The following is a 26,341-nucleotide window of genomic DNA, read 5'->3' on the forward strand; positions in this document are numbered from 1 at the left end:
TGCTAGGACTCCCGATGAGGAGAGCGTTGCAGTAGACCAGTCTTGAGGAGTTTCTATACAAACTGGCTTGAAGATGAATTAAGTCAGTGATCAAAACACGGCAATTCATAGACGACAACATGTCAGGAAGACAGAGTATTCTATAAGCAGTGGAAGGATTTTATGAGCGTCGAATGCTGGAGAATTTTTGAGGCTCACAAAGGAGCTTGTCATCCATCACTTTATCTGAAAGTGTACAAATAAGATGTGTGGATAAATTATAGCCTTGCAGGCATGAACACAGGCTATGCCACTAAAAAGAAGTGTTCAGTATCAAATAAGTTGCAAAATATAATTCATCAGTATCAATGGATTCATAATGCGACGTATGAAAAAGTGACAGAAAAGTGAGAAAAACCTCTCCTAACGTAGAGTTGCATGTTGGATGCTGTAGATGGGCATTTTGTCAGAGCTGACTTTGTTACTTTGTTCCTGTAACTTGGTTGAAGTGACCCCCCGTGACCCTGTCGCTTAGCAACCGTTTCTTTTCTCAGACAGGAGTTATAAAGATCATGGCTGTGGTATGTGTTTATTATATTGCGGCTATGAATCAATCAGCTTGCTTGAAGGTAGGTAGATGCAAGGATTAAAAGACTCCAGGATAATTTATTGTCATTATGCATTGTAGCTCATTTGCTTCACAAAAATAATAACATGACAGTTTTAAAGTTGCAACATAAGGAATATAAAGCGCAGCAACAAGATCTCTGGTCAGATACACGGCCAACATCGTAACATCAGGGAAACATTGTCCACCAACTCAGACTGTGTTCGAGCACCAAGCATCATTGATGTGAACAGAGTCCACCCCCTCTTGTCCCACCAGAGTCCCGTCCTCTGTCCGTCAAGGGCAGCTTGATCTGGGATTAAGATGGATCCAGATCTCTGTAAATATGTTGGATGTCATTAACCTCCCATTGCTGGGTTAGCCTGTCTCATTCATTTCATCTGTCATATTTTCAGACAGCCAGGAGCATGCTGGGTAGTGGAATAGCCTTAGCTCCCAGCTGGGTTAGCCTACCTTCCATCTCAGCTTTTTTTTGCATGTTCTGGGCAACATTGTGGAACCTCCTTTGCGTAGCGCGTTGTTTAGCAGGTGGAGTTTTTGTATCCATCCCTCCATAGATATGGTGTGTTCCAGTTATACTCGGAAATCGGGAAATCCGAGCTCCGAGTCGGAAATTTCAACTGGAACGAGCCCCGAGGTCGGATTTCCGACTCGGAAAGTCGGACGATCCACACAAGCCCGACTTGACATTTAAAGATGGCTGCCCTGGTTGTAAACAGTAACGTTACTGATGACCGATCAAAGGGCGATCGATACTTTTTTGTAAACAATGAAATACGTAGAAAGACTTTGTGTTTTCTCTTAATCCACCATGTTTGCAGGTTGCAGAAGGACCGCATATTTGTCCAGAAGGTGTTTATATTCGGACAATGCAAGCGCGAGAATAACTTTTGTAGATGTAGCCATCTTTTTTCGTCTTCCGTTTTTGGCCGTTGGCTACTTTTTCCGACTTTGTAACTGAAACGCTAATAACACGGGTGTGACGTCATTCCCAGCTCCGGCTTCCGACTTCCTAGGTAAACCGAACGCACCAATAGTAACCCTTAAATGTTTCCACTTTGAACCCTGTCGCTAAGCAACCATGACAACACATTAGTCCAATGTTTTTTTTTTTTTCTCAGACAGGAGTGATGCTGAAAGTGCCAATGAATTAGACAGTCATAGCAGTGGAATGTGGTTATTGTATTTCGGCTATGACCCAATCAGATTGCTTGATTTGTGCTACCCGCTGATAAAAGTTCATATAATGTGAAGGAAGTGCTGAGGTGGTTAGATAGTGATTGCATTATGCCATATCACACCCACACATACAGGTTATGGGCTATAGCTTGCGCAGCTGTTTGTGCACTGATGTCTGTGCTGCTCTACTTTAACCAGCGGTCATGAGCAAAGAACTGATTTAGATCTTCTCAAAGCATCAGAGCCTTGAGATGTGGTGATAGCTGAAATCCTTGTCGACATCATGGTGAAGGATGCACCGTAGTTCAGTGCCTCAGGAACAATTAATTGCCATCCTGGATATATGAGCACTGAGCTAAATGTGAAGTAAAGCCCAAAGCACGTACTCTGCTCCTGATCCCCCAGCAGATTTTCTCGGATCTGCTCTGTATTCTCACTTAATTATCACTCCAGCTGGGAGTATAATTAGGTCCTAATCTAGAAAGGTGAAAAGCTTTCATCAAGGTGTAAAACAAAAAAGAAGAAAAAAAGCATACTGCAGTGTTATATTTGTGTTATAAGGTTCATCCCCAGCAAGCAGCAGATGTGCCATGATGCAGAATAAAAACACACAAGCAATCAAGACATTTTCTTTGTTCACGCCAAACGCAATGCAACTTTTCACTTACTTGACCGTGAGATCATTTGTGTTTATTCAGATCTTTTGCGCTATAAGTGCAGAGAGGAGGCAGAGCTCACATCCAAGGTTTCATCAATCAGGGCTGAAATAACCACTGTTGTGGCTTTGTGCAGGTTGTGGAAGTCCTAAATACACTTGCAAACCAAACAGAAGATCCTGTCTTGAGTCTGTATTCACTGTATCTAGTAAGACATGGCTGTTTTACCACAGCTGTATGAACCCAAAATAAACATTTAGCTGTGATTTAATTCCAACAAACTGACAAAGGGATGCTACAATAACTACAAAATGATGACACGTTCTAAAAAGTCTGAAGTCCTGCTTTGTTAGCTCTGTCTGCAAGATGACAAGCAAACAACTTTTAAAATGCTTGTTGTCTGGATGTCTGAATCTACGGCTGCAAGCTACTAAACGTGTCGGCTACCACTGGAATGATAAAAAATGCTCATGTTTGTAGCACGCATTTAAAAACTTAAAATGAGTCCATGTCATGGTGTTTGATGTTCTATGGGGGATAACGTTACACACTAGGTTTCTCCATCAAATACAACATGTAACCACTAAATATTGGGCCACTTGCTAACGTATTCTGCCCACTCACTGATAGCACGCAGATATGGAAAGAAATTTGGTCAAATTTACCATTTTCGGTGGTTAATGCTCTTACAAGCTGTTGCACTCTGTCGTACGTCCGTTGCTAAAATGTGCGAGCGTACTAATGTACGTCATAATTGTTAACAAACTCTAAAAAGGTCTAAAGACTTTGACAGACGCGTGTTTTAAACTAAGAATATTATTTTAAAGAGAAAGGATTAAGATAGAAATTTGTATTACTCATCCACAATGCACCTTATTGACGTTCCCCTCAAAATATCTCAAATGTCATAATTCACTGTGACAATTGTAGAACTCCTCTCCCAGCTTTCTGTCAGTCTAATGCCGTCTTCAGCTGAAAGCAACATTGGGATGATTCACCTTGATCAAGCCAAATTAATCTCACCTTCACTCTCACCTGTCATTATTTCACTTGTTTCCAACATCAAAGGCAGTGGATTTAGACTCTCCTCACTGGGTGACATTAATTAGATTGTCTGACAGAGGTGTGTGTCTCCAGCTTGGTGAAATGAATAAAAGAGCCGTCTAGAAGGTTCGGTCTTATAACCTCTGGCTGATAGAGCTCAGCACACTATTCATCAAAAAGAAAACAAATTAAGAACATATTTCCAAACATGCTGACATCATTTACTTAGGAGGAAAAAAATGCAAATAAATTAACACAAACACAGAAACACACAAACCAATTTGATACCACATAAGTCACAAATACCGAATCCACCCATCTGTTATATGCCTAACAACTGTGCCCGTAATGAATGTGCGCATATATTCAGTTTTTAAAAAATGAATCATTGTAAGGATGTGGTGCTTTTTTTTGGTGCGTCACATTTGATGTCATGGACATGAAAACACAGAAAGCAGGGTAACTAAACGGTGAAAATGTTACCGTGGTTATAGCCTTATGTTACTTATTTAGTATCTCTCTCAAACCAGATGATTGTTGGAACAGTGGAAAGACGAATTGATTTGTTTTATTTTGTTTCTGTTGAGTTCGAACTTGAACAAAAGATTTAATTACACAGATGCCGAAAGTAAAATCTGAGGTAGTGTAAAGTAACCAGATGTCCTTCTTGCCACATCCTGCAGCTTTTATAGGTTCCCAAGGTTTTCTGAGACCAGATGGGATATACTGTATATAACCATTATGGTGTTCTACCCATACATATAAGAAGTGGACGTAAACTCATGTGTACAATGTTTACTCAGATAATAAATCAAGTGAGAAGTTGGGTAATTTTGTCATTCAATGCAATCACATTTATTTTGGCAACCAGATGAGTCGCCCCCTGATGGCCAGCAGAGAGAATGCTAGTTTTAGGCATTTCAGCATTGGCTTTTCAGAGCCGGAGGTTGCTGTTTGGTTCTACCTTTGTTCTCTGAGATTCATCGGGGGCATGCTAATCGGATGCTCAATCCACCTCAACTGACTCCTTTCAGGAGCAGTGGTTCTACTCCAAGCTATTTAAGTAATCTTCAAGTACACACTTTAAGTAATTATAGAGCACTTGAGTCCAAAAAATAAAAGCTGCAGTGTGCCATCATCAGACCTGCGTCTGTCAGACAGCTTCAACTCTCGGTTCTGAATATAATGACAAGTGATGATTACGCGTGAGTTTTCATGAGTCTGTGGTAATAGCTACATTGTCAGCACTCAGACCCCAATTGAACCCCAGCTGTAAAGCTGACCTTGAATCAGCTAACTTTGTTAACAGCTTCACACCAGAAGCCAGATGGATCCAGATCCAGTAAGGTCACTGCTCGGGGTGCCGCTCTGCTGCTTGTGTTCATCAGATCCACCCGTCGCTCCTCCACAGTCCAAATATGGATGGATCAAGATGGCAACGGCCAAAACTCTGAACTTGAGGCTTCAAAGCCATAGTTCACAAACCAACGGGTGATGTCACGATGACTACATCCACTTCTTGTATACAGTCTATGATCTAGCTCTATCATTTGGCTCTCGAAGTGCATCAAATTGATACATTAAACTTAAAAATGTGCCCAAAAAAGTCCTTTTTGGTGACATTGGTTAGGAACACTTATGTGAATGTTATAGAAGCAGCAGATCTGAATTGAGGAATGACGTATAGTCACGATGCCCCCCCACCCCCCCTAGTTTGACCCAAGCTTGTTGTGGACATAATAGGGGTGAGTGTGTGTTTGAGTGTGTGATTCACCTGAGGCATCACAGCTGGGGGTTTTTAACGGAACTAGGCCACATTTGGCCTGAAGTGAGTGAATATTTAACCCATCACAGCTGTGCTGGGGAATGTGAAGCTGAGGGCACAAACAGGCTGATTTCACCATGGACAGAGGTGGATGCCAGATGTCCGTGGATTATATCCTGCTTGTAAACACACACCATTTAGTTAAACGTAACTCTCTACATAAGCAACCCTGAATAACGTGTGCACTCACCTGTGTCCTGGAATTGTCCAGCGTTCATTAACAAGCGTGCTGGTGATTATGTCGGACCTGCTAACATAAATCAACAGACTGTTGCTCAGAAGGCGTCCATCATTATCGTGTCAACACAGCTGGGATATTATCGCTAATTAGAGGCTTTGGTAAACGGAGTCTTTTTTCACCTCATTTAATTAATGAAGCCCTCTCTTGTGAGAAACCTGGCATGCTATGCACTTGGAAAGCTCAGGTGACTAAAATATTCCATGGCCAACTCTTTTGTCGGTGAAATGCAATTATTTCTTTTTCTCTGTGAAACAACAATGAAGGATTCACATTTCCCTAAACATCACATTAGCCGTGCATGTGTCTCTTCTCTGGCTTCTCTAATCTGCAGAGCACTGCGACTATTGTTAGCCCCCCGTATGTCATCATGTTAGGCTAATGGGCATGAAAACATGAGCTTAAGAATGAGAGCGTTTTATTTATTTGGCTTAATATATTAATCCTGCAACTGTTGCATAGAGATGTTTTTCCTTATAAATATTTTTTTTTGCTGTGTGATGTGTGTGTTGCCTTGGGTACAGGATATGAAAAGAAGGTCAGCTTGGTGCTTTCTGTTTAAATGCATGACGATTGCTGCTTATAGCAATTACTGTGAAGCTCTTTTGTTTTTCACAGCTACTTAGACACTTTTGTGAAATGTGTTCAACTTTAACAAACTGTAATCGCAAAAAAAAACACAAAGCAAGAACATCTTATCATTCGCCTAAATAATACAACTAAAAATGGCTCCTGTTAAGGTTAACATGAGTAACCTGAGATGCCCTCAAAACAGTTTGGAAAAGGGAAAAAACTAAAAAATACTTGGCATCTGTTAATCAAACTACCATATGCCAGTTAGGAGAAGTATAAGAAAACATATTTTACATCCAATTCTGATATAATATAATGGATGCTATTGCAGCATCTATGCTAACGTTTATGAGTAGCCAGTGTTGTTGAGCTGCCAGTGGATACTCACAGGACACTGATTGGTCCATGCTCTGGCTTGGTGGACACAAGACGGTTACTTGAAGCCTGACCAGACAGCAACCTCCGGTTCTGAAAAGTGAAGCTACGCTGAAGTGCCTTACACTTGCATTTTATCTACTGGCCATCAGGGGGCGACTCCTCTGGTTGCAGGGAAGTCTATGAGAAAATGATCTTTAACAAATTCACAAATCTCACTTGATTTGTTATCCCTTGAAAGCTTACAGTGGGATGTGCTAGCATGTTTTAGGGGTTCCTTTAGATATAAATTGCATTAATATTGTGTTTAGTTGTTGAGTCTGTATGCTGAATGTGATATAATACATGCATATTAACTGGTCACCATAATGTATGGCAGCTGGTTTCAGGACTAAAGGTCTTAAACATCAAGTCTGTATTATTATTATTATTTTTTTTAAATAATATATTTTAAAAACAACGATGGCATTGTGTCAATCACATTTGCACACCGACTCCGAAACTAGCTAATTCACTTTGTTCATTCGTCTCCCAGCACTTTACAAGAAACACAGTGGTCATCAAGGTGGTCGCACAACAAAGGATGTAGAAACGATGACACAGTAGGGTTTGTGCTCTTGGCAGCTAAATTATAGCTTCTTGCCAATGTCAGCCTCTTAAATGCTTGTGAAACAGAAGCACGGGGTTGATTTCTTCTCTATTCAAATATGTGAAAGTATAAAATAGGGGGAAAGCTGCTTTTACTGAAGAAACAGAAACATCAACTCAGACATCCATCTATCCATTGTCTACCGCTTATCCTGTATTTAGGGTCGCGGGGGGGCTGGAGCCAATCCCAGCTGTCATTGGGCGAAGGCAGGGTACACTCTGGACAGGTCGCCAGTCTATCGCAGGGCCGACATGTAGAGGCTGACAACCATTCACGCTCACATTCACACCTACGGGCAATTTAGAGTCACCACTTAACCTATCCCCATCCTGCATGTCTTTGGACTGTGGGAGGAAGCCGGAGAACCCGGAGAGAACCCACGCTTACACGGGGAGAACATACAAACTCCACACAGAAGGAACCCGGGCCGACCCGGGAATCGAACCCAGGACCCTCTTGCTGTGAGGCGAGAGTGCTACCCACTACACCACCGTGCAGCCCCCTCAACTCAGACATGAAAAGGAAAATGAAGGAAACACTTTAATCAGAAATGAACCACTTCACTCTGTGTCAGTACTGTGGCAACATGTGGAAATACCTCTCCAATTGTATAAATCCAGGAAAGTCTTTTTAGCTTTTGCCACTGAATATAAGACCTGAAAAAGGAAATATTTTCATTTAAAAGAAAAAAAGGTTGATACTAATAAAAACGTCTCACGGAGAAATAAAACACATGCGTTCCAATTTTTTGCATTCTGATGTGAAGAAAAAAACACAAGATATACATACAAAAACACATCAGACTTTTTCATGCCCTTGACGTCTGGCTCCAAAAAATGTGAGCACATTACACCAATTCTTAAATCCTTACATTGGCTCCCTGTATGTCAGAGAATTTATTTCAAAATCCTCCTGCTCACATATAAATCACTACATGGTCTAGGGCCGAAGTATATCACTGATATGCTCCCACTACATAAGACTTCTAGACCACTAAGATCTTCTGAGACCAATCTGTTAGTGATTCAACAATCATGGCAGAGCATCATTTAGTCACTATGCAACAAATGGCTGGAATAAACTTCCTGAAGATGTAAGACTTGCCCCAACTCTGACCACTTTTAAAACTAGACTGAAAACTTTTATGTTCACCATAGCTTTCTGCTAAATCTTTTAATGTCTGCACTGTTTTTAATTATTGCAAATATGTTTTTATTCTCCTTTTCTTTCTGTAATGCATTTTAATTTTGCCTTTATTTTCTTTTAATTCTTCTATTTTTTTTTCACTTTATTGTATGACATGTCATGATGTGAAGCACTTTGAGTCTGCCTTGTGTATGAAATGTGCTATACAAATAAAGTTGCCTTGCCTTGCCTTGACTTCACCATGCCTACCGAATTAAGGATTTTATTGTTATTTATTAATAAATTAAATGATGAAGGAAAAAATATTTCCATATATACAAATTTTCTTAATCATGTTTAAGTGTGATGGAAGAAGAAAACAGCAATGGTCAAATGATATTCACTCAAAACACTTTGTGTTAGAATATGCTTATTATTAATTTAAATTCTGTAACTATATATGTATATTTTGATATGTGATCTCATCAGGATATGATTATAAGAAAGATGATAAATGATCATAATTTGTTATCAGATTTTAATTTTGATATAAAAATATGATCCCAGTCTAACACCAAGTCAGGGATATCAATCTATCCATTTAGGAAGTACAAGTGATTGTGAATCTATTTCACCTGCTTTGGTGCAAATGAAAGTGACAACAGGTGCAACAGAGAGGCAAACGTAAGACAAGCCCCCGAAAGGGAAGGTTTAGATGTGGTGAGCACAGACAGTTGCTTTCCTTCCTAATTCTGACTGATTCTTCTCTAGTCTTGTGTTCTGCTAGTGTTCTGTCACTACTTGTAGCATGAGGCAGTACCTGCAGTCCAATCAGGTTCACAGGTAGTCCAGCTCCTCCAGGACGGCACATTCATATATGTGGTCCCAAGAAGGTTTTCTGTGTCTCCCAGCTCAGTCTCAAGAGAGGAGATACCAGGAGAGCTGGACAGGACCGTAAAAGGGCATCAACCCAGCACCAGGACCGGCATGTGCTCCTTTGTGGAGGAGGAACAGGAGAAGCACTGCCAGAGCCCTACAAAATGACCTCCAGCTGGCTGCTGGTGTGCATGTTTCTAGCCAAATTGTCAGAAACAGGGTGGCATGCGGGCCCGACCTCCTCTAGTGGTACCTTTTCCATTGGCATTTGCCAGAGAAGACCAGAAGTGGAAGGTCCACCATTGGCACAGGATCACACTGAGCACATGTGACAGGAAAGAGTCTGGAGATGACGTGGTGAATGTTATGCTGCCTGTAACATCCTCCAGCATTACTGGTTTGGAGGGGGGGGAGTGAAGTTCTGGGGAGGCATATCCTTCGAGTGTCACACAGATCTCCATGTCATAGCCAACGGTACCCTGACTGCAGCCTGACAGCCCTCAATGGGTTGGCCGTTCTATTAACCGCCACACATACCGGGATCCAGTTCTGGGTGAGCAGAGTACAGCAGCTGTCGTGGGTCAACCTCGACAGCTGAAGCTGCCCAGGACCACGCAGGAGAGAGAAGCCTTGCTATCTGAGCTTTAACCCACGTTGACTTGCAGCGGCCTGACATGCACTCGGCTCACCCCCAAATTTGAATAAGACGTTGGCGTATTTGAAGGTGGAGTCTGTCATTCTAATTCAATACAAGTTCCTCACGGTGCACATGCACCTTCTGTGTTGAGGGCTGCACGATATTAGAACAAAATTGATTTTGCAATATTTATTTTCTGAATTATTTATTGCAATATAAAAATAAGGAATTTTCATCCTTAATGTTGTCAGTTTTTAAGTTAAAGGCATCAATTTCATGCACTTTGAAAGCAAAATGAAGGGGCTAGATCCTCGTTTGAGGACAGGGCAAATTGTGTCTGCTGGTTGAGGTTGTGTTGCTGCATATAAAGAGGAAGAGTGGATTGAGAAAGAATACAAGTTAAAATGTGTGTGCAGAACAGTGCAGACGATATCAAGTCCTGCTTTGCTTTGCTTTCTCCATGGCAGAAAACAGAACTTCACAGTTGCAAATGAGCTTGTCTTATCAGAGCACTGACCCAGATTTAGACGTGCTGGTAATCTGTTCTGTGGGAGTTTTCCTTGTCCTGAGCTGAAGGGTCTGACACTCGCTTTTCACATACGGATTCAAGTGTTGTTGGCCAGTTGTGCCAAACCCGATGATAAAAGACCCATACTAATACACCTTGCCATTCCTGTGGTAACAAGATTTGCTGCTACAGTGTGCCTGCATATTTATACTGAATAATGAATAGTCACAAAGAGAAGAAAATCCAAATATATAATCCAGTAAGACATAATGTATATTCATCAGATGGAACAAAAAAACACAATCAATGTTTTCTTTTTTTCCCTTTCTGTGAAAACAGAATACATTACAAGAGAAAGCCAGACAGAACCGCACGTCATCTGTGTCCACATTGTTCAGTTTTTCTCTTGTGTCCTCCCACTCTGATTGTTGTTTAAATTGTCAAATTCCTTTTGTCTTGAACTGCTCCTATTGCCTCCCTTCCCATCTCGAAATGTATGCAGTTGAACGACACACAGCAACTGAAAATGTTGCCTCAGTACAAGTCGTCCCCGTATTGTATTGTCTGTTAGATTATGCAGTATTTTTAACCCTCATTGGAGTTTGTTTTATCTCTCCTTCAGTCTGACAGACAGTGAAGCTGGTTTACCCTACGACAAAGAGTCTATGGCCATCATTCACCTGAACAACACTACAGTCATGTACCTAAAGGAGGTCACCAAGTTCCTCGCCATGGTCTGCTTCCTCCGCAAGGAAAGCTTTGAGAGAAAAGGTCAGTGAATTCACTAGAAACTAGCGCCGTGATTCAGCAATCATTCACCATGCCCTCCTTAACTTGAGTTCGGCCCTTGATCTAGAGTTGCAAATTGGGGAGGAGCTATTTTTGGCAACCCTGGTTCCATAAGTATAAGTCATTTTCCCCTTCACAATGTTGTGTGACTCACAGTTGGAGTATTTCTACAGCCTGTATCCTCATGAAACTCTCACGATTCAATCATCAGCACAAAAGATTAAGAGCTCCGTCTAAAAGTACCTGGCTCTTTGATAAAAGAATAAAGTGTTGTAGGTTTACTTTCCACAACACACTTAGTTAGGTTGCCACAACAAAAGTACTTGTTTAGGTTTAGAAAAAGATCGTTGTTTGTGTAAAAATAAGGATGTTTTTTACAGGAAATAAGGATGTTTTTACAAAACAGGTGTTAGTTGCATAACAAAACTACGGTAAAATAAGTCAATGTCCATTTGTTTTCACACACAACACGGACAGCAGTCTCCTTGGTGAAAGTCCTGTTGTTTGACTCTTCCACAGTGTTGGGCAAGTTACTCTAAAAAAGTAACTAGTTAAAGTACTAGTTACTTCTCCCAGAAAGTAACTAAAGTAGTTACTGAGTTACAAATTCTAAAAGTAACTAGTTACTTTGGAAAGTAACTATTGCGTTACTTTCAAATCATTTTTAAATACTGATGTGTCAAATAATTTGGACCCCATCTCCATCCCTCTTTGACGGAACTTAAAATACTCTCAGAGAGAGAGAGAGAGACACACACACACACACACACAGACAGAGAGTGTGTATGGTAGTAGACAGTAGTAGTGCAGATATACCGTTGAAATACACATATTTGTTTATCTACTCTTCACATTTATTAAATGTATGCATTTGTCAATTGCGGTGTTTTATTTTGAAAATTGCTTTTATTTTGAAAATTGACCAGATTGTCTCGTGTTTCTTTGTGTGATTTCCTGCGAGAATTGACGCGTTCGCTCGCGCAAAAAATAGAGTCTGGTGTGAACTACACTATCGCTTAACAAGGGCGCCGAAAGGAAGCGGGCTCCCCTCCGCGCCTATTTGCGGTGCTTCCGCGGCCGGTGTGAACCAGGCAGTAAGCAGACTAAGCACCCACCCAACTTTCCCTCTGATTGGCTTACCATAGAATTTTACTCAACCCCAGCCAATCGTCATTACTTTTGCGGTTGTCTCGTGCTCGTGCCCTCAGCAAGGACAAGGAGGAACAAGACATTTCTCTGTAGCTCGGCTCAGAGGTCCGATGTAAAACATCTGCTTTCAATGTAGTAATGTGACACATTTTTGGCAGTAACGATACCGGCATTATAATAATGAGATGAGTAATCAATTAGATCACTCGTTACTGAAAAAAGTAACGGCCTTACTAACACCGCTACTTATAACGCTGTTATTCCCATCACCTTCCAACCTCCCTCCCTACTTCTCACCCTTTATATTATGTCCATGTTATAATGATGTGGCTGAGATCTAGACTTTTTTCCCTTGTTAACAGCAATAATGCTGGTGGGTGGAGCCAAACTGGTGGCAGACAGTGACAGTTATATTCTCGCTGTGAGGCGACAGTGCTAACCACTCCACCACGTTATTAACTACATAATTGATTTATCATTGTGTGTTATAATGCACAAGAAAACCGAATTCCTGTTCCCACATCCTACGGCATAACAAGACCTGTTGATTTCCCAAAATATCGTCTGTTTCAACCTGTTTCCACTGTTTTTCTAGCAGCACAATGCACACAGAGCTGCTGACGTAAATGTGACGTCTTCTCCAAATGTAGCTCCATGTAGATGATTTTGTCCCTTTAGAAAACGGTCAAAGGAAGCACAATTTAGTGGGCATGTGTGTTTTCTGCTGCTGATACTGAGTGCATTATTATGTTGAGCTGGCAGGTCAGCCGCTGGGAGCTGCCCTGCAGCAGCAGGGGGTTCACTGCCTCACTGAAGGGTACTTATCCACTGATTGTTGATGGAGTAAAGGTCATTGTTCACTCCATTTCACACATCTCATACAGGCTGAGGGATTCGCATCTACATTTCGTTGGTCCCAGGTCCACTCTTACCACCACAGCAGCAAATATCTGCATGAACTATCTTAATAGAACATAATATCAGAGTCATTGGTTTGATTGTAGCTGCCAAATTCACTTCAGACCCACAGTGTCCATAGCAGATAAGGCAGTTTTACACCTGAAGCTCTTCAATAAGCTCTAATAGTTTGAGAAACATTAAATGCAATCTGTTAAAGGTTCACTGTCTAATTCCAGTACCAAATCTCCCATACTATATCAGTACAAGCATCTGACCATTTCAAATGATGCCCAGTCATAAATATTATATGGTGTTGTTTATTCATTAAAGACCATCTGACATTGTTGCCCCTTTATACTTTATATTCTCCGCTAGAAACCGTATTCCCTGATTATTCCCTGAGACTGGAGCTCTGTCCCAGGTCGCATTACATATAACACAAGTCTGTTAAATTTGAACTGATTGGCTGATTAAGTCAAACAAAACTCGTGCCATGTTCACAAAAAAATCAAAGCCAATTTTTCACGCGACCAACTGCATATGAAGTTCATGCAAATGGACACCACTTTGCACCTCACACAATCAGCTCCCAGCAACAAACCTGACGCTCAATTATAATGATGCACTCTGCCGGAAACTGTCTCAATGTGTGACAAAGAGGGGAGATGAATCAGGATTTAAATGAAGATTTAAGATTGTGACTAAAACAACATATCTACAAAAAGCACGAGTCGTGGAGAGTAGCGGCATCAGTAGTAAATGTAGTGTATGGACGAGTGAGGCGTGTGTGCTGCTGTTGAACCTGTAGCTGTGTGGAGCCTTGGAGAGAGAGAGACAATGAAACTGAGCTGGCGTTTATCGCCTTGGTAGAGGCAGAGCCATTAAACATAAATGATCCCACGGGCTACGCGAGTAACACAAGGCAAACAAGTGCTTTGCAGCAAATTTCTAATAACTTCTGTTGTTCGGCAATTAAAGTATTGAATCTTGAATCTTGAATCATTCAATAAGAGAGCCAGACTGAGCTATTTAGGGTAAGTGCAGCGATGACATACTGTCGAGCAGGAGAGTAGGCTGAGCTGGGTGTACTGGACAAACTGTTGAGACACGGTATGTTATGTTATGCTGCATGCTGGTGCTGCATGATGCTTCTTAAACACATGTCAGATCCTACAGTCATAGCCACCAAACTCCGTTCAAAACCGCAATCATTTTATTCATTCAAACTCGACAAAAACAAAACTCACCAAACTGTCTTTCTATTGTTCCGTACCGTGATGTTTGTTTGAAATAAACCCTAAATTCAGGGACTCACATGTGGGGCAGGGTATTGTTTGAAATGTTTCGATAACGGTGCCGATACAGATAGATACCGATACCAAAACAGTACTTTTTCTGATACCTTACTTGTGTTAAATACATTTCAAAAAACATTTTTTCTTTTTTCTTTTCTCCAAAATTCTGTGTTTTACAATTTTAGAGCATTTTTTACCCATCAAATTGTGTCTAATCATGTGGTTGATGAATCCAAATAAAGAAATTTACTGAAGAAGCATTCTAGTAGTTCTAATTCTAATTCCTTGTCATTCAGAGACCATACACATGTGCATAAATATGTAAGTGTATGTGCAATAATTTATGGAGGAGTCACAATATACCCACATTTTAAAATCTACCCCCGTTATGCCGTTAACACATTTACATTTTACATTTAGGTCATTTAGCAGACGCTTTTGTCCAAAGCGACTTACAATAAAGTAATTACACATTAAACACAGTAGAGACTCTCGACAACATATATAAATATATTTTTTTCGGCTTAGGTGCGGTGACAAACCCTTATAATGTAAGAGAAAACATACATAAATTGTAAACAGATTTTGAAAAATTCCACGAAATGAACTGTCAAGTACCGAAAATGATCATCGAATGCTTGGACAGTTTTTGATACGCGGTGCTACGGACGTGATTCGGTCGGTGCATGTAAAATGTGCTGACTCTGCAGCTGTCCCTGTCACTGCTGGGTTCTTCATGCTTGTGCTACTGGCTTAGCTGAAGCAGACTGTCGCTAAGCAACGGAAGTTGGACCAAACTTTTAAATTAAACCTTCAGAGGTCTAGTTTACTGTTGTTTTTTCCACTTTGGGGAACAGGAAGTTCATAGTGTGCATCATCGGTGTGTTTTAGGAGCATTGAGGATACACACATGCATCCTTGAAAATCCCAGAATTTGAAGGATCCTTGACATTGGAACAGTCCTTTGGCAGGTTGCAATGTCATAGCATCCTTGAAATTCAGCTATTTGACGATTACGCCTTGAGAAACAACTCTATGAATGAGAGGAAGAAGACTGTTTTCCTACAGGCTGCATCATTTCTTATTTTGCTGTTGAAGCCTTTGGGCCCTAGTTTCGTGGCGCAGCGCAGGGCGGCGCAGGGTGGCGGAGCCGGCGTAATGCAAGTTTCGACCTGCGCAGCCTTGCGCACGGTCAGTTTGGCAGTTTGGTGGATTGCCTGCGCCAAGACGGGTGTGGCGGCGCAGCAGGGGGAGGCGTCACAGATTCAGCTTGGCGTAGCGGATGTTTCGTGGCAAAAAGCCTCGCCGAGACTGCTGAAAGCTCGCCAGCTCCGATCTGGTCTACTCTTGGCGCAAGGCGTAAATAAAGTCCATTCATTCAATGCGAATCACAGCTGGCGGAGTGGAAGTTTGGCGCAGTGCGCACACGTCACCGAGACCTCACAGGCAGGTTTCCACAGTTCCAGGCACATTTAAATGCAATAAATAATCACAACAAACACTATTTAATGCAACTAATTGAATCAACACGTGAATTTATATCTATATAGATTGTCCCGTCACATCTGACGTCAGATCAAAGGCGGATGGCACGCGTAACGGAAACTCAGCCTCTCGGACCAAAACATCTCCCTCTCTCTCTCCTGTTTTTTATAATATCGGCATTGTTATTATTATGATACGCACGCACAGCGCGTGATGAGCGTGGTGAGAGCGGCGGCGCTGCTTCTGTCATCGGGTTGTCAAGTGACGGATCTTGCACCTGAACCTCCCCTAACGCATTAAAGGAGAGGAGAGGAGCTCATTTGATTGGTGAAGATCTGAATCGGCTGTATTAATCCCAGTCCACGCCTCGTCTCCTCCTCGTCTCCCACTCACGCCTTCTTCTCCTCCCTCTTTCCCACTTGCGCGGGTGGGAGTGACGGGAGGTGTGCCTCCGCTAGCCTGCGCGGTGCACGAAACTTGCAAAGTCCAGGCGGACACACCCCATCGGCGTGGCGCAGGTGCGCTGAGAGCTGACTGCGCCTGGTCTACGAAACTAGGGCCCTAAGTGCTGATTTATGACCATACAGTCTATGGGTGTAATACAGTTTCTGCAGGGTCTATCTAGCAGCTCTGTGAGGCTACATGCTAACACATCTTTGACATGTACTATTATGTTATCATTAACTAGTCAATCTATTGGCCAAAGAAACATTTTGACCTTGATGAAGAGTCAGATGCTTTCCTTCCAAATCACCATATCAACCCCGAGGTTCATCATCTGAGGACCATGATTGTTCGTACCCTCAGCTGCTCAGATAATTCAGTGTGGATGAACCTGAAAGGCTGACACTGCCACACCTGCAGCCAGTTATTGTCTCAGTTGCTCTTTGCATGGCAGCGTCTACAACCAAAGGTGGTTTTGTGGAAGACGTAAAATCACTGAAAAGTTTGCTTTTAGCTCTTCAAAAAGGTACTTTTTATATGAGTGTCAGACTGGTAGCTCAGCAGTCTGTTAGATAATAACAATCTGGTGTTTTTAATTTGGGGCAATCCAACCTTTACAGCTCTGAATTCTTTTATTTCTTTTCTATTTCATAATTTTTTCATGTTTTGTTGTATTTCATACATTAAAATGTTCTTGTCTTTTCTGCTTAACATTGTTTTTAATCGTGTTCTGTGAAGCTGCTTCAAGCACTATACAAATACAGTTGTAAAAATTAATTATTCTTATTGTTAAATATATTAAGTCTTTTTGAAACATCATATGGTATGCTCAGGTCTGTTCACCAATAAAAGCCCTTAGTGCTCCTTTAGTGCCTGCAGGTCTGAAATGTGAAGCTGCTGAGCTGTCATCACTCTTACACCAAAACATTGTCAGATATGACTTTCACCAGCCGTTAATCATCACTACCATAACTGTCAGAACTATGCAGCTGGGTATGATTAATGCTGTTTGACACTTTTCAATGTCATCAGTAAATCTGAATATTATTCATTACCAATGAATGCAATTTTCATTTTTACATTTTCAACATATTACTTTTTATTCCTTTTCCCTTCACTGGGGCGAAAACACTTTCCAAAAAGACAATTGGGTGTCAACACATACATTAGGACACAAAGAGAGGTACAGCACACAACATAAATATAAATTATTCCAATTATGGTTTCTGTTAATGAATAATAATAATGATAATAAATAAAATAGTAGTAATGATAATAATAATAAACATAAACATTGATAATAGTAATTGTAATAGACAAACTTAGCAAGGATGACAAACCAATAATAGATTAGATATGAATATAATGAAAGGGATAATAATAATAATTATTATTATTATTATTATATATTACATCATGTCATTTCTGGTTAATATTAGAACTTTATTGGCTTCTATCAAGAATATAATAGTCTTTTTCCTCTCTGACCTGTACAGTTATACATATTAATATACTGTATGAATTCATTACAAATCATACTTAATGATACTCTCTGTCCTTCACAGGACTGATTGACTACAATTTCCACTGCTTCAAGAAAGCCATCCAGGAGGTGTTCGATGTTCGAGTAAAGGTTCAACACAATCGTAAACTCCTCAGTCAGAGGAGGTGGAGCAAACTGACTATGACCAACGGAGCGCTCGGAAACCCCCACTGACCACTGATGACATCACATCAGACCCCCAAATGTAGCCCGATCCAGGAGACTCCATCCTCATTTAGGGGATCATGTGATCTGTCCTCTTTTCTTGCTGGGAATTGTTCAGCCTGTTCAAGCCACGCCCACGGTGGCCTCCGTCGTCTTTCACTCGTCTGACTATTTACTGAACAAAACTCTGTTAAGAGGCTCTGCAAGAAGTATCCTCCTGAGAACTGAGAACTCATAAATTAAAGTACACAACATATAAACAGCAGGAGATTTGTATAATCTGAATGAAGGTTACACTTCACTAATCACGCCACGGGGGAAATCGATTCTGGCCCAATAAGCTCGAGATTCCTGAGTCAGTGTGGACGCTTCATGCCAAAAACAGTTTCTGTACTTCAGTCTGGATACTCGCGTTACGGTTTTCAACATTTTCGTTTGTGAATCTGCTCATATGACGCTCTGGAACAAATCAAAGTTTAAGATATGGATGTATTTTTCTAGGGGAAGTGGGGTGCGTTAAAGATAACCTTCAGTTATTTTGATCCCATCCATTACCTGCTGTTTAACTCGTCGATGTTCCTGTTCCTGTTCAGTGCATCATCCTTGTATTTTAAAGTGAATCTCTTTTTTTCCACTAAAGCTCCTGTCCTGCTACTTTATTTATTTTCATCTCAGTTTTGAATCTGACTTTTGTGTGAACATGGAGGAAGCCTAAACAGTTTTCAGCCACAGATGAAGCACCTAATCTCTTTTTAGCCCTGTTTTTAAAGCCTATACAGGTTTACATATTTTTCAAATTCAAAGTGCCATTAAAAGTAGCAGTTTCTGTTTGTACATTACATGTCCCTGTGGACAGACAGCTGGTACTGGATTTCTTGTTTACTCGAGAATTTAAGAACCTGTTTTATTTGTGAAGCGGATTAGGGTCATTGTTTGCATCTGAGATAATGACAATACAGAAGTGTTAATCATACTGAAAGATCTCAATATGCATTTCATGTCTGTGTTTGAGATTTATGTGAGCTACGACTGCGGAGTATGATTTTTGACTCAAATTCACCTCACGCAGTGTATTTGCTTCACCTTGCTCCCTGAACAACTCCCCTTCAACTCTCCCACGCCTCCATGGTGATGCATTTGCCTTCCTCTTATGGTTTTCTCCTACTGAATGTTTATTAGACCACATCCTTTCACATCCAGATGGTTAGAAATCCTGTTTGGAACGATGAGTTAAATTACAGAGGAGAACAGGGAATATTTCATTCCCTGCCTTTTGTAATGCCAATCCCTGTTTCCCACAAACTCCTCCTATCAGAGATTTGAACTTGAAGTAATGAAGTACATGAAAAAATGAAGTACATGCCACCCGAATGAACTCTCTGTTTTTGATTTCAGTATTGGATATAATGGTTAACAGAAAATGAGGACTCGAGTGCATAATTACACAGGAGACAAGGCAGGATCTCTTCAAAGCCTTGCTTTAGGCAGTTGCAGGCAGGAACAGAAAAATAAAGCAAAACACTCGATAAATTGAAGGCGAGCCAAGACGAAAAGTCTGGAAAAAACTCTGTGGCAAAGAGTAAAGGACAGAAGGCTCTGATGTACTCCCACAGTTTGAAGAGCTGATTAAGCAGCGCTGGGGAGTGCTGATTGCTGACAACTACAAAGATTCAGATATCAGGCAGAAAGGCAGGTAGCGACTCTGGGGGATCTGAAAGACGGGGATTGGTGGCAGCCAGCATTAGAAGAACTGTACCAGCATCACTGGACCCTCTGCTTAGGGTGGGCTCCTCCTCTGGGTCCCTCAGGATGAGGCAGTAAGGCAGGCAGGGAGCAGCCAGCATGTTTCTGTCTACAGGAAGACAAGTTCATCCGTCCTCATGATCTCTGGAGGCCCGTTATACTGGGGTCTGAACCTCCCCTTTTCAGGACACCATTATTTCCAGAATCTATTTTAAGATCTTATAATATCCTTCAGTGTTCATTTGAGTTTGATTGGAAACTTTTCTGATTTGTATGCGATAATATAAAACCTTGAAACATTAATATTAAATGTGCATATTATTGATGGTTAAGAAGAATATTTGTAATACAGAGTTCCTTGAATTGAAAGTTTACTCCATTATTTCTACAACACGTGACTCTATGATGGCAGGTATATTGGATGAATGAGCCTTCTTAACCTTTGTGTCGTGTTCGTTTCTCCCCCCTTACTTTAGTGTTCCCGGTCAAATTTGACCGGCCTGTTTTAACTGCTCTTACATTAACACAAAAAACACTGATCATCACCAAATTTTATTTTACACCCCTTTAAGCTGTTAACAATGTCTCAGACTACTGGTTTACATGAATAACTGCAGTAAATATTGAAATTGTAAACTTTATTCCAAAATGTGCGTGTATTGTAAAAAAATAAATCAAAACAGAGACCAAATTCACAAAACATCAGAACATCAGCATGAACACATCATCCATGTGTGTGTGTGTGTGTGTGTGTGTGTGTGTGTGTGTGTGTGTGTGTGTGAGTGTGTGAGTGTGTGTGTGTGTGTGTGTGCGCGTGTGTGTGTGCGTGTCTTCACACACAGGATTGGCATTTTGCAATCAGGTCGGAATGCGCCTTGCAAACGTAGGCAAGGTCGAAAGGTTGTGAAGTTCTGTCATCAAATCGGATAACTTGTGAGTGGACATGAAACTGTTGCAGGGACATAGTTGACCAGAATATAGGCCTCCCTGACTCCGCATCCCACAGACTTTTTGTAGCCTCATTGTTGGACCGATATACTCCTGCTAAAATCAACAGACCCATGTAGGCTTGGAGGTCTACCTGGTTCAATGCTTTCCATGTGTCTGCAAACACACGCCTCCCCTCCAGGTTTGTCATCAGTATAATTTCCATAATGGACTCTGGTAAAAAGAGTTGGAAGCTGGACTTGATGTCATCCACATGAGATGATGCGTTCCGTGTTGGCCCTGGCGTCATCCTAACAATATCCTAAACTCTTGCTCTGCCTCCTCTGTCCTGGGTGGATGAATACCAGAGCATGTTGCCATCCCTGGACTGGAATGTCATCTCAGGTGCCTCTTACTCAGGTTCCTCTTCCTCAGGTGCCTCTTCCCCAGGTTCCTCTTCCGCAGGTGCCTCTTCCTCACCATCTGTTGACTGGTCGGTCTCACAATGGTCTGGGTCAAAATCAGGATCAATGTTGTCTTCTATTTCTGAGACATCCTCCTCTATTTCCGGTTCAACTTCAATCCCTTCTTCATCAGTTTGAAAAAAAAGGTCAAGAGCCTCTCTGGCAGAAAATTGTCTAATCAGGCGCCTACTCATTGTGTTCAGAGTAAAATGACAGCAGTACACAAATAAAGCTTTATATAGGTGGTCTGTGTGAAGATATGATGCATTTTGTATCAAAAAGTGTGGTTCACGTAGGGGAGAGGCACATAAGTGCAGGAAAGAGGTGAGAAGAGGAGACACCTTTATTCAGTCTGAAAGGGGTTCACGTGGGGTGTAGTGTGTGTGTGTGTGTGTGTGTGTGTCTGTGTGTGTGTGTGCCTGTGTGTGTCTGTGTGTCTCTGTGTGTGTGTGTGTGTGTGTGTGTGTGTGTGTGTGTGTGTGTGTGTGTGTGTGTGTGTGTGTCTGTGTGTGTGTGTGTGTCTGTGTGTGTGTAGTGGTGGTGGTGGATTTGTGGTTGTATACTATCTGATGGATGAACACAAACTAGGGTCACCCATTCATTTCCTATGGCGGTCATTTTTGACCGGGAACACCACAGGTGTTACAAAGTTGATTTAACCACTCAAAATTCAACGAAAGTGGTGATCATCAATTGTATATGTTCAAATGCCTAGTGTGGAGGATATCATAAGGCCTTGAGACAATAAAATGTAAAACACAATATTTATGATTGATGAAAGTAGGAAATCGGTCAGATTTGACCCGAACACGACAGAAAGGTTAAAACTGACAAAAAAACAGGCCTGAATTGTACAAGTTACATTTGGCAATTACATAGTAATTCAAGAATAACTCCACTTGTAGGGACTTTACATGATACCAATTGTCACTTTACTATCAGTCCATTCTGGTCTATAATGTTATATAATTTTAATGGCAATTTGCAATTCTGCAGAGACCAAGTGATGCTTGATCATGACAACTCTTTGTTTTATAAATGGATTTGTTGTCATTTTCTCTCAAAAATTGTTCAAATCGATCGCAGCATACTATTACCACAACAATATATTAGCCATATATTACTTATATATTATATATTAGCAAGCAAATCAATACATTTTTAATATACCCATAACACAAAGGTAAATCAAGCATGCATATACATAGAGGGTCATGTACTTATCTCATATCAGGTCTCTGACTATTTTGAGACATGTGCACTTTGTTATATTTTAGAATAATATATTTAAGGTTCATCATTATTTCTATAAAAGCCCCTTTGGAGTTCCTTGTGTGCTGTTGAAATACAGCAGACAGTCTGACAGCTGTAATTACCATTATTATGATCATTTGGGGAACTAAAATTAGGGCTCACAAGCAAATTGAATAATCCTGATCAGAACTGTCAGAATATGTGTACGTGGTTTAGAATTGTAGTAAAAGTTGTCCCATTTAAAATGATGTTAAGTTCGGAATCGATGGCAAAAATATGGATTTGTGAAGAAGTTTGTGCAGTAAGTGTCTGTACCAGTCTAAGATTCTCCTGGAGAACTGAAAAACATCACCAACCATCTTTTCTGTGTGCACCGGTGTTGTTTCAGGCTCTTCAGCCCATTTTCGCTTCACTTTTTCTTTTGCTGAAAGCCACTCATATTTTTTGTTCCTTGTCAGTTTTGTGTCAGTGAAAGTCATTAAAGTTCCATTTTTCTTTAGTGTCATCTGTCTGCCTCCTTTTTGCATTTGGGTCCTTTTCTTTTTTCATCAAGCCAGACAGACGTAGTTGGATTATCAACATGCACAATGTGTTCCTGTTTGAAGTCGTCACTTTAAATTGATTTTCTGAAAGTTTCTTCATCACCCACCTGTTAAAAGTAATTTCTGCAGCGCTGCTCATGGCATTTTCATGTCGCTGTACTTTACTTCAGTATGATTTTCTTTATATATATATTTGTAAATTCTCATACAACTTTTTACAGTTACTGCCTACACATCAAGTTCTACTCCTTAAATTTTCCTTGCTTTAGTTTGAATGCATTTGAGGGGAATTATCATTTTTTTATAATATGATGCCCGATTCAGATTGCCTTGCAAAAAAAAAAAAAACAGCCAGTACAAATGTCCTTCATAGGGATACTTTTTACTTTCTGCTTCGAGTACATTTCAGAGCCTTTGTACTTTTCCACTTTTACATGAGTAAAGAAGTTGAATCAGTACTTTTTTTAACACAATTATCTGTAAATCGATGAGAATATCTGTATTTTTGACACATCTGCCTAACACTGATGTAAAATCCAGTTTGCCAGTGAATCCCTTAACTTCATATAATAACTCCAGTTATGAAATAAATCAATGTCATAACCACTTTCATTTGAAAGTCAAGTACTAAAGTAAAATGTCCCCAGTTGAGGGAAAGGGCTGCTATGACATGGTTATTAAATTCATCTGTCACATCATGCCTTCTGAATTTGAGGTCATATTTTACTGCTAACGTATCGAACAAATAGGGTCACCATTTCTAGTTAAACTTGTTTGATTTTAAGAGAAGATGATTGAAAAGAATATTGAAATATGTATCGGAAAAGTTTTCTATATATTTTGACAAAAATCTAAAAAAAAAATATTTTTAGAATAATAATCTATACATGATTTGTTTGATGAACAGACTAAAAGTCATCAACAAAGATATCGACAGTGTAAAACCAGAGTGTGTATTTATTGTTCAGAAGGACTTTATGGAGGATGCACGTTGTTTCTGAACAGGATCTACAATGCAAGCACCCTGAAGGTTATTTCGATTTAAACACATGGTTATGCTGTATAAGTGACATTGTTAGCATGGTGTTTGACGTTCTCTACATGACTGTGGGTTTTTGTAGCTCGTGTTATTTGTTGTTGCATGGCTTTATCCTTCTCCCTACACTGCCGCCCATAGGTTTGGCATAGTTATAATGGCGCCCGACGGCGGATTTATGTAGGTTGAACGATGTTGTGTACACAATGTTATTTTTGAAATCGGAGGGGGGGAAATATTCGTTTCTCTAAATACCCTGCTACGTGTAAATGTGACCTGTGTCTCTTGGTATCTGTCTACGCTTTGGAGTATCTTGTTCTTTGTTTTTTCATAGTGTTTTTGCCCCTGTGGTCTCTCTGAGTTTTTTTACTTTATTTTGTTAGCTTATTATTTAAATAAACCTTTTTAACTGTATTTGGGTCCTTACCTTCTTCAATTCATAGTACACACCGTGACACATGACCACAGATAACTTTCAAAGCAGAAACAACGTGCATCCACCTACACTTGCTGAACGTCATGTGGTTTGTTGTGTGGTCAAGGACATTTCAATTCACTGTATAATAATTCAATAAATTCTCAAATATTGGCTCTCAACTGCAGAGAATACCAGGGCCCTCTTTATCAACGGAGCGTAGAAAAGGTTCTACATGTTGTCTTATGAATGGAATTTAAGATGTGCATCAGTACAAACAAAATCAGTATTTATCAAACATGCACAACGGTCACAGCGTTAATAAGTCCCACATATTCTAAACCACCATGCTCATGCACATTTAGGGTAATTTGCATTCAGGAACGCCCCCAATTGACTGATTGATATGGTAACAAAACATCAGTTTAAGAACCACGAGAAAATTCCTTTTTTCCCCTCACTGGCATAACGGAGAACAAAGAAAAGAAACTTCTCTGCAACAGAAATTGAGGTGCTGTTGTTCAGTTGACTTAGTGCAGGTGTATTATTAGTACATTGTTTGAATGAAACTCCATTCTGTTGACATAATTAAATGCGTTGTGCGACAGTGTTTTTATTGATATGTGGGTGCAGTCTATCGTTCCTATTTTATTTGGAATTCCAGTGTGAAATCCCTGTTTGATCTCGGCTTGTTGTGGATTAAGGGAACTGGATGTAGTTCAGGCCCAGGAAAATTTCTATCTCGAGAATTTGAGATGAGCACTCAACAGGCTTTTGTTCGTTTCGTTTCTTGTTCCAACATAGGTGCCAAATCATGACATAAATGTAGCAATATCTGTATGGGGAAGCGGTTCCTACCCAGAAACCAATCTCTCACCAAACACATCAGCACGTTCTGAAAAGGGAATTATTAATCAAAGAAATTATGGGACAAATGACAACAACAACAAAAAAAGCATGTGAAATAAACGGACTCAGTGTGCAAAGGCCTTTAAACTTGACCTTGGATTGTGAAAGCTAACTGAACTTAAGAGCTTCACACCAGAAACCAGATAGATCCAGATCCAGTAAGGTTGCTGCTCTGCCGCTTGTGTTTGTCAGATCCATCTGTCGCTCCTCCACAGTGAAAATATGGCCACTTCCTTCACTGGTTGCAAAAAATTCCAGGATGGCGATGATCAAAAGGTGATGGTGACAGCCAAAAGCCTGAGCTCAAGGCTTCAAAACCATAATCCAAAAACCAACTGGTGATTTAGTGTTCTTAAACACATATGGTGTCATCCAGTGCAACAGTGTGGCTAATTCTCTATTTCTCTGGATCTGCATGGGACTTGTTGACAAGAAGACTCATATCACCACACTGGGAAGGACCATGTCACATTGATCTGAAGTTGGTAAAGCAACTGTGAAAAGATTTCTTCTGCCAAGGAAACATGGTCAGTGGCCTCCTGGACTGTTTCACAGCAGGCGATTCACTTATTGAGCAGTAAATTGGACTTTGGAATGGAATGTATATGTTATTTGACCCCCCATCATGTCAGAAGAGTTATGGGTCACTCTACGGTTCTGGCATGCAAATTGCTTTCTTAAACTTGATGGGGCCTTTTAACCTTGTAAGGTTGAGGAGCTGTGTGTGAAGGTGAAGCTCTTGTTTACCCGTCAGTGTGTGCTTAATCATCCAGCTGTCATTTTGATCTGTAGGAAGAAGACGAGAGAATACATTCATAAATGCAGTCAGGTTTGATTCACAGTTTGAGCGTCTGGAGCTCAGAGTATACTAGGAAGTTTGGAAGTTTGGTGTCTTATCATTAATGTTCTTCTAAAAGGCACTAAAAGATCCCCACCAATCATTGGCCAGCAGGCAGAATTAAACTTAAATTAAATTTCAATTGAAGGGT

At 40.6% G+C, this 26,341-nt stretch overlaps 1 protein-coding gene across 1 annotated transcript in view; it reads left to right on the forward strand.

The window, feature by feature from the left end:
- rragd (ras-related GTP binding D) overlaps nucleotides 1-19,390 on the forward strand; it is a gene marked incomplete at its 5' end in the record, with an annotated part of 37,834 nt that extends 18,444 nt beyond the window's left edge. Inside the window, 2 exon segments of the mRNA XM_084013237.1 lie at nucleotides 10,915-11,063; nucleotides 17,920-19,390. Of these exon segments, the coding sequence (XP_083869363.1) occupies nucleotides 10,915-11,063; nucleotides 17,920-18,071 (301 nt within the window). The 3' untranslated portion in view covers nucleotides 18,072-19,390.
- Between the last annotated feature and the right edge of the window lie 6,951 nt (nucleotides 19,391-26,341).

This window comes from Eutrigla gurnardus, assembly GCF_963514095.1.
Source record: "Eutrigla gurnardus genome assembly, chromosome: 7".
NCBI classification, from domain to species: Eukaryota; Metazoa; Chordata; class Actinopteri; order Perciformes; family Triglidae; genus Eutrigla; species Eutrigla gurnardus.